At 40.8% G+C, this 12,558-nt stretch overlaps 1 protein-coding gene across 9 annotated transcripts in view; it reads right to left on the bottom strand.

Moving 5' to 3' along the window:
• The window catches only part of ZNF827 (zinc finger protein 827), a 106,235-nt gene that overhangs the window by 10,939 nt on the left and 82,738 nt on the right, over window positions 1–12,558 (bottom strand). For all 9 annotated transcript variants that reach the window (XR_007905038.1, XR_007905037.1, XM_051790897.1 and 6 more), the window contains 2 exons: window positions 3,352–3,489; window positions 1,626–1,797 (listed from right to left, as the gene is read on the bottom strand). Coding sequence is in view for 7 of the 9 variants with exons in the window: in XM_051790897.1 (XP_051646857.1) it covers window positions 1,626–1,797; window positions 3,352–3,489 (310 nt within the window). In the remaining 2 variants the exon portion in view is untranslated. The remainder of the gene's footprint in view (window positions 1–1,625; window positions 1,798–3,351; window positions 3,490–12,558) is intronic.

The raw sequence follows: 12,558 nt of genomic DNA, 5'->3' as shown, positions 1-12,558 counted from the left end.
TGCTTGACTGGAAAACAGCAGTCATCAGCTATGCGAATAATTAGGAGGGACACAGATTTTGCAGCCAGCACATAAACAGAGTGATACTGAGAGGCAATGGGAAGGACCCTTTAATTTAACTTTTTTTGCAGAGTCCTCCTCTTGCTTTGATTAGGCCATTAACATTTAAAGCAAGCCAAAAAAGATTAAAAAAGGCATATACTCTAGGGCACTATTTTGCTTTCCCAGGGGGAAGGACTAGATAATCTAATCCAGCAGGTCTCATTTATTTCTTACTTCTATGATTTTGTAATTAAATCTGCTCTTGGCACTTTGACTAAAAGTAAGAGTGATTTGGTAATCTGCTTGGCCACTAGAGTGCACATCACAGTTTGCAGAGTGCACATCAGTGCACATGCAACAAGGAGAATGTCTAAATATCCATTTTCTCCAGGCAGTTCCTTTTATTTTTTCAGGCAAATTCTCCTAGATGTTTTCTTTCTTTGGCCATGTTGGTCACTGAATGTATATACCTCCAGCAAATGGAGGAAATCTGGATATTAATATAACAATTCTTATTATACTTTAATTGATTTCATAGATTTGACTGAAAACAAGGGAGCTGTCAGAGGCAACTGGAAGCACAGTGCTTTAAATTTCATAGAATCATAGAATCATGGAATCATCTGGGTTGGAAAAGACCTCTGAGATCATCAAGTCCAACTCTTGATCCACTGCCACTGTGGTTACTAGACCATGACACTAAGTGCCACATCCAGTCTCATCTTAAAAACCTCCAGGGATGGAGAATCCACCACTTCCCTGGGCAGCCCATTCCAGTGCCTGATTACCCTCTCTGTAAAAATTTTTTTCCTAATATCCAACCTAAACCTCCCCTGGCACAGCTTAAGACTGTGCCCTCTTGTCCTACTGCTGGTTGCCTGGGAGAAGAGACCAACCCCCACTTAGCTACAACCTCCTTTCAGGGAGTTGTAGAGAGTGATGAGGTCTCCCCTGAGCCTCCTCTTCTCCAGGCTGAACAACCCCAGCTCCCTCAGCCTCTCCTCATAGGACTTGTGCTCTAGTCTCTTCACCAGCCTCATTGCTCTTCCCTGGACCTGCTCCAGCACCTCAATATCCTTCCTGAACTGAGGGGCCCAGAACTGAGCACAGTACTTGAGGTGTGGCCTCACCAGCACTGACTACAGGGGAAGAATCACTTCCCTGGTCCTGCTGGCCACACTGTTCCTGATCCAGGCCAGGATGCCATTGGCCTTCTTGGCCACCTGGGCACACTGCTGGCTCAGAATCCGTGAATCTGTGTACACAACAGGGTGTTTCCAAACACAAAACTTAACTGAACACTGCATAAAGAGTTAAAGACACTTTGAAGAGCCCAGCTGCCTCACAAAGCCACTTGAAAAAACCAACCCCACGCCAAACCCCAGAGTCCTTCCCAATGGCCAGCCAAGTCAAACAGCACAAGGCAGCCAGCGAGGTTTTTGCTGCTCAGCCTAAGCCGGGTGAGGGCAAGACAAATACTTCCATCACTGTTCTACCCTGCAACACCAGAAGGGTGGCCCTGTAACGTGCCCTGAGCAGGCAGATAAGAGTGTCTGGTGCCCAGCCCTTGCCTGGGTCCTCACCTGTAGTAATAAGGGTGCTTCTTCCCGTCGCTGCCTTCGGACGTGACAGCGCTGACGATGTCCTCGGTGTCTGTGCTCACCAGCTTCACGGAGTGCACAGTCAGGTGCTGGTTCAGGTTAGCACGGCACTTAGCAGCATAGGGGCACAAGTGGCATTTGTATTTTCTCTCTTCTGAAAAAGAAGAGAGAAACCCCTAAATGTGCACCTCGTTTTGGAGCCAGCTGCTTTTAAAGCTGCCAGGAACCGAGCACGCATTCCTTTGGGTTTCTCCGAGCAGCTTTCGGGATGAGGTACTTTGGAAGCTCGACATTTTAAAAGCTTATAGGAGTTCACAGCAATTACTCAGAAAAAAACTAATTTGAAGGCAGTTTGGGGCTAGTTTTTTTAATTTGCTCTACCATTTGTAGTCAGATAATATAAAACTTTATAAACTGGAAAACTGGGGCAACTGCTGCTCTGAGAGCTGCAGCAAAGCCAGTGGAGAAACAGGTCAATAGTCTCAAACTACTTGCTTTACCTAGCATCTTTATAGGATTTTTGGGCTTAATAATTGTTGAGGTTGCCCATGTGATCACTTGCAGTGATCACTGACAGTTCATGATTTTGTATTAAAATCTAAGGTGATACTGAGAGGCAATGAAAAGGATCCTTTAATTTAACTTTAAAGGGGAGGAAAGGTAACACTGTATCATTAGTCCAGTTCCAAACATAAACTAATGAAAAAACCTCACTTAAAGAACAGTTAAAAAAATTAAATTCATCATGAGTTTCTGATGCTTCACAATTTAATTATTTTTTTTTTATTTTACATTAAACATTTCTAAGACCTGGCAGCACAGTTTTTGTATGTGTGCCAGGCTGTATTTTGCGGAGAGTTGATTAAAATAACCAAACATTACATCACCTTTTACAACCTTTTCCTCTGAGAATCTGCTGCTCTAAATTTGAAATATACTGCTACAAGTGCTAGGGGAGAGGCATTCAGTAGAGCAGCTTGGGACCAAGAAAACCCCAAGAGGTCATGGAACAGAGCATCTGAACCTTCTCAGCACGGCTGTACTAGATGGCACAACATACACTGGCATTATACCAACAGTATTTTTCAGCAGTACATAGGAAATTCTCGCTTTCAAGTCTTATTTTGTGCTGTGCACCTCATCAGGCTGTCAGAGTGCATCTTCTGTATATAAGTTCTGTTTGTCTCAGTTGATTTAAAGCTGATTCACTTTAAGAAAGTTGATACGGGGCAGAACCAGCCCTGGTTCCTCTGAGAACTGTAGGATGGGAGCAAAGATGAATGAGACATTAAATCCTTTCAGTTTCACAGGTCTGAAACACCATGGCCAAATCTTTTGTTCAGTGACATTTAAAAAGCTCATCAGGTGAATGATGTGCCTGTCCAAAAAAACCCCAAACCTGTCCCCATAAAAGGCTGTGCCTTCTCTTCAAAACTCCAGGCTTGGTTAACCAGTTGGTATCTACAGTCTGGTGTACTGGAACCTGAACAAACTCAAATTTACACATTTTGAAAGGATAAATTACAGACTGCAAAGAAATAGAATGTCATTTAACTCCCTAAATACCACTCTGACATTCTGTCCTGGTACTGCTCTTGATTCTGCTGTAAGTGTGAGGAGCCTTACCTTCTTTCTCTTCCCCTTAAACAAACAGTGATGAACACACAGAATTCCTCAGTGCTGGAACAACCAAAAAGCGTTGGCTCACCTGTGTGCAGTGAGAGATGCCGGGACAGAGTCTGCTGTCGACCAAACACTTTTCCACACACGTCGCAGGGAAAGAGCTGGTCGTTAAATTTCCAAGACGGCAATCCATTCCCCACCTCCAGCCCCAGCTTTTCCGTTTCTGTGCCAAAAAACACACAAAGTTCTGTCTTAAGAACGCTGAAGACCTGCAGCTTTCATTCAGTAGAGCCCTGTAGGTGTCACGTAAAATGCAACTCTTTGGCTGCATGCTGTGTGATCTGGCACATGGGTTCATGTAAAAAGGAAACTCCCAATGATGGAAAGGAAATGAATCTTTCATACAGCACCTTTCATACATACTCTAAAGCAGAATGCTTAGCCAAAGTGCTCTGGACACAGGCATAGTCAAAGAGTTGAACCAGATTACGTAAAGAGAGAAAGTCAAGAGTGAGCAAGGTTAAACTCTAATTATTAAACTCTAATTATTAAACTGTAATTATGCTTTTGTGAAAAGACCACTGCTTTGTCTTTTCCAGTCACCCACCTTTGCCTGGTGCATGAAGAAGGCTTGGTCTGAGATTTTTTTACACTGGATTATTAGTCATGGCTGAAGGAAGATTTCCAGACTGTTTCTTTTCTACTGATGCAGCAATTTTTGCTCCACAGAATTATAGAATCATTTAGGTTGGAAAAGACCTCCAAGATCATTGAGTCCAACCATTAGCCTAACACTGCCAGGTCCTTAAGTGTCACATCGACATGTACATGAGCAGTCTGTCACTGAAGACCAGAAGACTGCTCAGAAAAACATTAAAAAAAGAAGACAGCACATCAGTGTGTGGCTGGCATCCTAGGCAAGCTCTACCCAGCACCTGCTGTCCTCAGGCATCAAAATCCCCAGCAGCTTAGAGGGCCATCTACTGAAAAACTGGAACTCAGAGCGAGCCATTATCTTTAAAGAAGTGATTTTAATTGTTTCAGGAACAGAGAGAGTCTGCAATACAAAAAAAAAGAAACTCCACAGAGCATAAAGCACAGATATGAAGGCACTCTGTAAGGAAGTAGAGAGAAAAGGACTGAGAATGAGGAAAAGGAAAAAAGGTACACAGTGCTTCAAGAAGTTGAAAGCATGGCCAGTTTCCATTTGGACAGAAGAGAGCAGAGAGCAGACAGAGACTGGGGAAAGCAGTGGAACTACTTAAATCAGTCAGAGAAACAGTATCAGCAAGTCTTGAGCAAACAAATACTCTGTGCAAGAGTCCTGTTGCCTGAGGAGAAGGGACTGCTGTTGTAGGAGGTGCACAAAACCACAGGGGTACTCTGCAGCTTTCCAAACACAGCAGCCAGTGGCGAGGGGGCTTGTTGTAAAACCTACTTCTGGTAAAAGACCTTCCAGTTCTACTGGAATGAAAGTTGCCACATGCAGAGCACCCTCCTCCAAACTGACACCACGTGTGGGATCACTGCCCAGAACTATCTCCATCAGTGCACGTGCACAGGCCATGATGGAGGAAAACCACTTGTCTGGGATTTTCATTTAAACTGGGTGAGGGAAAGCAGCTGGGGTCAGGAGTCCAAAAACATCTTAGTGAGCGTAATTTACTTGTTGTGGAGGCTGGCACAAACCAGTAAAATCTTCATCCAATGAAGCACTGAGGGATAAACACCTCCCCTGTATCAGCAAACCCTCATTTACAGTCTCCCACCACTGCAAATGTGACTGCCATGACTGAAAGAGCCTCTCCTTCACAGAGAGCTGTCCAGATGACTCCACTGTGGTTTAGGCAAAGAGCTGTCAAATACTGTATTTAATTTAAGCAATAATAAAAACAATGCCTCATTTGGGGCAGAGAGTCCACATAGCAATCTCAGCAAATTTCAGGATGGTCATACTTGCCAGCCCCTTTTCTGCTGCTGTTACATTCTCCTGTGACCCTGAAATATGTACAATATTCACACCAGAGGAATTGTGAGGCACCTCTGAGTGCTACCAACCAACAACATATTTTTCTTAAAAGAATTTCTAGCTAGAAAACAAGCTCTGCCTATTCAAAATAGTGGTTTTGTGAAATTAAAAAGAAAGACACCCCCCATCCCCTGAGGGCTTTAAGTGACCCATAACCTCCAAGAACTTCAATAAAGAACGATTCTTTTTGTTACTATCCTTGAGTTCCAAACAATGGAAAAATCTCTGTGCTAATGCTACAGATATTTTAGTGGAGATTTTTGAGTACATAATCAAAACAGTGCTTCAAAAGAGGAAAATAGTAATAATTATAAGAGAAGGTCGCAAGGGTGTAGGTTGCTTCAATATGGTCACAAAAAAAATGAATTAATTGGGAGACATACCAAACAAGCAAGCTCAATTAAGTAAATAAGTCTCTTAACAATTCATTTCAGCATAAGTCATCAGCCCTCTTTTATATTTTACGAAAGAGAAATAAAATATCCTCTTCTCTGTGATGGATTGTTCTGGGAAGCTCATGGGAAGCTGGAAAAATAGCAGCTTTCTGATTACCTTGAGCTGGTGAAAGCTAGTCCTTTGCAAAGCTGCTGCATATTTTTCACTGATGAAAAGAGGATACTGTAGGTGTTTTGAAAGTTCTTCTGTTTACTTTAAAGATTTACTCCTGGAGTCCTTAACTACAGTGCTCCTTTCTTCTCTTTTGACCAACTATTCTCCCTGTAGCAAAGTGCCTTTTCTGTTCAGCAGGGTTCTTAACTTTTTCATGGCAAACGAGAGTTGGTGTCTGTTGCAAGAGAAGCCTCAGCAGTCTGTGAGAGACTTCTCAGCTCCAAGAAAAACCACCTACTTCCACCCATCTTACCCTCTGGGCAGCTTTGTCTGCAGCCTGGAAACTGGAGCTCTGTGTCCATACAGTGGTCTAGAAATCTTCCCAGAACATGCCCAGCAACTGACCTCGCCAGTGACCTGCAATATCATGGGAGCCAACCTGCACGTTCAGTCCTTGGGCTCTATCTCTAATTAATGCTGGGGAATGGTGTTTTCTGCAAAGTGAGGACAGGTCCAGTGACTCTGAGACCATAACACTGGTTTGTGCACAGTGTTCCAAAGGTTTGTGCATCCCAAAGCCTTCTACCAAGACAGTCAGCATCGTCATCCTTTAAGAATACCTTACACTGGCCAGGAAGAAGACAGACTGGGACCAACTAAAGTTAAATAATAAATCACCACTGTGAGAGATGTCTCATAGAAATCCATCTTTCACCATGACATCCCTATCCTAAAATAAAAAGGAAAACAAAAAAAAACCCAGCCAAACAAAAAAGGACTTGATTTCTGCTTTAAATTTCAAAACTTCTCTGTTAGAAAAGCACGCATGACAAAATAATATTGAACTTATTAAGTAATGTTAAGTCTATTAAGTAATAGACTGCATTTCTGTATGGGTTTTGGAGTTTAAAACAAAATATGCACAGTAAAATGAAAGGCCTCCAAGTTCTCCAGTACATCACTAAAAAGAAACAGAAAGACAGAAAAGAAACTCAGTATATTACAGGCTAGTGATAGAATTATTTTGATATAATTTTGCATAGAATTGTTAAGAAGTAAGACTTTTACGTAAAATTTAATTAAATGTAGTGAAATAGATCTGTGTGGATACCTTTCCTGCCCTTCTGCATCACCTGGTGTCATTTCCCTACTAACCCTAAGTCAGCTTCCTAATGAGTAGCTGCGTAAGGCTGATTGTCCAAGAAGGGGTTAGGAACTGCCAGGACTGTCACCACCTGTGTTTTCCCTGAGGTGAGGACAATGTGGACATAAGTTGCAGAAATATTGTTCTGTCCCTCCTCTTGGCCCTCCAAATAGATTAATTTCTGGCAAACAAAGCACAGCAGCTTGAAAGAGTTACTATTTCCCCCTTTCCTGAGCTGTTGGGCATAACTGCACACACACACACACACTTATTTTCAATTTTCACATTCAGTGATTCTTTTTTTCCTCTTCTCCTCAAACTGGTAATATAAATATGGAGAGTGTATAACCACCCCTTCTGACAAGTTTTTACTCTGTCTTTTGTCAAGATATTCTTGGAGAAGGATACCATATCTGTTTGAAGCTGTAACTGAAGAAGAGGACAAAGTGTGACCTGAATACATAAGTAACTGTTTGGAGTCACCAATGCAGCCTTGTGACTGCTAGTGGTTGTCAGGCACAAAAAGTTCCCAGGGACTGACTTAGGACTCTGATATGTGGTACTTTGTTTACTTATTTTCTTTTACTTAGCTTATGTATTTTTCAATTACTGCTTCACAGTGTTTGATCCTACATTATGTTTTAATCTGCTTTTCAATGCCAGGCCTAACTTTCTATCCTTATACTAACAGTGGAAAGAATGGAACCACTATTTAAGTGAAAAAGACAAAGCTAAGAAAACAAACAAAAAGTATGCTCAAATGTCATTCGAAGAAGATAAATTCATATTTATAACCTTTGCTGGTTTACTGTCTGCTCTCACACCCTATAACTCACTTAAACAGCTGCTTCTCTGTTTTATCTTCACACCTCCCATTGACCTTGGAAGCAACAAAATCCACAAGGGTGGTTCCTTATGGTCAGATGGAATCCTAAAGATATAAACTGATTGTCCTTTGCAATAAGTATTCTTTAAAGAGATGGAAGTGAGAGGTGCTGGTAAGTGTTAACAAGGAAGGTCGAAATTCTCTCTATTCTTCTGGAAGTGTATGTCATAGTTGTATTTTGGGTTATTCAAACAGCTTGACACCACATAGATGGTCAAGAAGATATCAGGTAAGTAATTCTGAAAATTAAATGAACAGAAATCCTGTGAAAATAGAGAGCAGTGTTAGAATATTTTCAATAAATCCTGCTTGCAAGCCAAATGTGATGAAGAAAACAAGTCAGATGTCCAGAAGCTCTGGTGACAGAACCCAGTGTGAGGCTGAGAGCTAAGAGGGAGAGATGGCTAAACTCTGAACTAGGAAAAGGCAGATGACAGATGATACAAAAAAAGAGGAGAGGAGGTGTGTGGTACCTCCCTCCTCATCCTCCAGAGGACAAAACTTGATGCAAAGAGTACAAGGTGCAGAAGGAAGCTCCCATGGAAGAACATACCTAAAAAATTTTACCAAGCCAGAATATTAATAAACTGACTAAGAAACAGTGCTGAACAAGGTAACCAGGTTTCTATGAGCTCATGGCAAGAGAATGAACAGTAATATGCAGATGCAAAGCATCTCACTTTGCTTTGAAAGACTTGGGACACTGAACAGTCATCAGTTAACTTTTGGTTACTACCAGCCTGACATGAATTGCTGCTCGCCTGTCCTCTGTGATCTTTCGAGTACCCCATGTTTACCCAAGAGGTAAATAGGACTGCATGCAGCTCTAAAGGAATGTCACAAAAGCTTGTTCCATTTGTAAGGTTATTTCTGCTTTGTTACATCTAAAAGACAAAAAGTTCAAAAAATTATTTATTTTCAGAAACAAGGTATTAAGGTCAGACAACCACACAAACATTGCTTTAAAAACATTTATTTGCTCAAAGAAATTTTCTTTCCTCCTTCTGTCTGCATTTATCTATGTTATTATACTGTCTTCCTACTTTCTGTAGTATTCCCATCATCAAAGATGCATTTTATTGCTTTGGAGCCGTCCCTTTACATGCTCATCTATCACCTCTGGCAAGCACACCGTATTTAAGAATTGAGAACTTCTTTTATGAAATATGTAATTAAGGCTCTGTTGCAAGTTTGTTTGCAGAGAGCCTGTGAAAGATTCCCAAGCTCAAAAATATATTGACTATACAAAATTGCAGTGCTTCAAATACTATGTATCTTACTCCCTTTTCAAGTTACTTCCACAAAGGTTTTATTTGTAGGACCAGAATTCTTATTTCTAGTAAGTCAGTTAAAATAAACAGTGGAATCCTTCCAGATACTGTGGTTCCCTAGGAAGATATGTCTCGCAACTTATCTAAGACATCAGTGATCCTGACTGGTCCTGCAGTCTTCATTTGTCACCACCTGCATCACAGCATCCTGTCTGGTCTTAGTTTAGGATATATCTTTCACTGAGAGCAGACTCGTCCACTATTAACTGAGATAAGCAACTGCTTTCTTGCCACAAAATTTTTCTGTATTCCCCGCAAATCAGTACATAATCAGCCTGAATGACAGAACAACTCCACAGAGGAAGCAGAGAAAATCTCCTTTCCAAATAAAAAACTTTACCACTTAATGCTCTTATTTTTATCTCAAAGGTTTTGCAAATATTTAACATTACTAGAGAGCATGGTAAAAAGCAGTAATGTTATGATAATTTAAAAATCCTTGATATGGAAGAAAATAGAACCCAAGTGATTTTATGTATCAGTAGCATTTAAGCTGCTCTTTCTAAAAACAGCAGCCATGCAAGTTGGAAATATTTCAATAAAAGAGCTTGCACTGCCCACAAAAAGAAACAATAATATTGTGTTCAAAAGTATTCCAGTTGTAGAACCATAGACAACAACACTTGAAAAGGTCACCAAGAAGTGATAAAGATGTCGGAGTTTGGGAAAAGAATACAAACAGGTAAAAGATGGACGTTAAAGTCGACTTTTTAGAGAAACACAGGAGAACAGTGAAGCCCACTGCACTGCTAAGACTGGGCCCATTGCTCAAAAATGGACAGTCAGAAGCAGGGTGATGGAAGTCAGGGCAAAGACAAGATTGGGACACACTGACTTCAAAAGCCACTCCCCACCTTCCACCTTTGTGGCAAAACTCGCACCTATTTTAACTTCACTGTTACAACATCAACTTCTGAGCAAACCACCCAGCTTGTGATAACCTTCATCTGCATTACAAAGCTCTGAAATTTGCTTTTGTCGCCTGTTTTCTTAAGCTCAAAACTTAAGAAACAACCAAGAAGAGAGAAAATCCCCAGCTCAAAACTTAAATGAGTATGTAAATTCTGTGCAAGGTGGCTGGAGTTGTAGATTTTTAAGGAACCCTAAAGTTGCAATAATATTGCAGTCATTTATTGGAAAATATTTTTACACCATGTACACTATGACATCAAATTGAGAGAAAAACATGGTAATATGTTCTCTGTTATTTTTGCATAATATACTTTATTTCATTTCCTCCTGAAAGTATCTTCCTGACAACAGTAAGATGTACCATAATGGACTTAGGTAAGTTCTCTCTAATTCACTCCCAAGCAGGTGGCCCTCACATTTATCTCAAGCATTTACACTGCTTGTAACACTTTTTTTTGGGTGCTACAACACTGAGTTCATATGAACTTATGAAAGGATAATTTGCTCCTATTGTTATTTTTAAACCAAAATTAATTCATTTCCACAAGGTCAATAGGTTTCTACCTTTTTAATTTCTTTCCTACAATTCTGCTTAGGACACACTTCCAAGAAACCCTTTAAAAAATCACTCAAACAGTTAGGACCATTATGGGGCATTTAAAAATTTTCCTTGTTTTCTTTCCAGCCTTCTGCATTTTTTAGTGATGTGAAAGCTTCTGTACTGGAGGAAGCTGATGACCAGAAACCTCAGAGGGGGGAATAGAAAACAAAGCTCCAAATGCAGACAGAGTCCCTCTTCCTGAGTTGACTGTACTCACATGAAAGAATTACACAAGATGAACAAGTAACTACAAACATTTGGCCAGATCCACCTTTACCTGTTTCAGCAAGCTGCTTATGGTTGCTGCTGTGAAAGAAAACATTCTTACTGCTTTTATTGCAGATTCCCTGAGAGATAAGCACTGAATCTGCCATTGCCTTGGAGCCCTTAACTCACTCTTTTAGGATATTCACATCTCTCCTTGCTCTCTCTCCTATCACCAGCACATCCATCCCTGCAAAACATCCTTTCTTTCTGCATAATTCTCCCATCTGCTTGGGTTGCATTTTCAGGGCACCAGTGAGCACCATGAGTGCCCCAAACTCAACTAAAACACCCAGCAACAACTTAGGGCAAATTTTTACTCTGATTGAAATCATGCTGTAGAAGAAAAAACCCCAAACTTGTCCTCAGCTTTGCTTAGATTATTTTTAAACAAAAGTCATTATATCCATCTATCCATCTGTCCAAATAGCTAATGAATTCTATATCTAATTTACTCTTAGGCAGACAAATGTTATAGAAGACAAACTTGTACAAGGCAAGATAGGTGAGGTCTGGAGAATCCCAAGGTAACTCTAAAAAGAAATGTCAGGAGTGATGTGTTCCAATTTCTTTTGCAGAGCAAGAAAAGTAATTTTAAAACCCGTCTTTCTATTTCATGTTGATCTTGCATTTGGAAAAGTTTCATATTCAGGAAACAGTCTGATTCAATGCTGATGTTCAAGTTTACAAAAGATTCTGAGATTAAGAAAGACAAAAGAGGTTATGAAACTAGAGATGGGTTTGAATAAGATGCAGAGTCTAAAACACAGCATGCTGAGTATCTATAAACCAAATACCTCATCTATCAAGTCTCTCTGAAGAGGTTATTTAATCACCATTACACCTTTGCTACTGAATTGATATCATAGAATTAGAGCTGGAAGGGTCCTCAGGAGGCCAGGTTGTCTCTCCCTCGCCTGAAGACACACCAGCCACACACCAGACTTACCCATCAGTCCCGACAGGTGCTTGTCTAACATTATTTTAAAAACTCTCCCATGACAGGGGCTCCACAGCTTCCTGTGACATTTGTGCCAGTGCAAAACCATCCCATTGCTAGAAAATTTTACTTGGTGTTTAACTTCAATCTCCTCTGCTGTCGTTTAAGTCTGTTATTCCTTATTCTGCTCACATTAACACAGGCAAGGTTTATTATTTTCCTCTCAAAGCTGTCATTTTACATATCTGAATGCCATTACCATGTCTCCCCTCTTTTCTTCTCCAGACTAAATAAATTGGCAAAACTCTTAAACCTCTATGCACAGCTTATGTTTTCTAAACCTCTGACCACTGCTGTTCTCCACATTGTTCTTGGATTAAAGAGCCCAAAATTGAACTCAGGGCTCCAGCTGCAGAGCAGAATTACCAAGTCTGCCTCACATTCCCAACATCTCAGCCGGATGTTTGCCCTTTCTGCAATGCCTACAATGTCAGCTTTACACACAGTGTCTGACCAAGACTAATCCACATCCCTCCCTTAAGTTGCACTTAAGGGCTTTCATCCCTCCCCTTTCTTTGTGGCACTCCCCATTCCCCCAGGCACAAGAGTTTGTCCTCACTGCATTGGCTGCTATTT

The sequence above is a fragment of the Manacus candei genome, unplaced genomic scaffold (assembly GCF_025592945.1).
Source record: "Manacus candei isolate 608988 ecotype Guabito, Panama unplaced genomic scaffold, ASM2559294v1 h1tg000028l, whole genome shotgun sequence".
NCBI lineage: Eukaryota > Metazoa > Chordata > Aves > Passeriformes > Pipridae > Manacus > Manacus candei.
The sequence above is the reverse complement of the archived record's forward strand: the minus strand, read 5'-3'. Positions and strand labels throughout refer to the sequence as shown.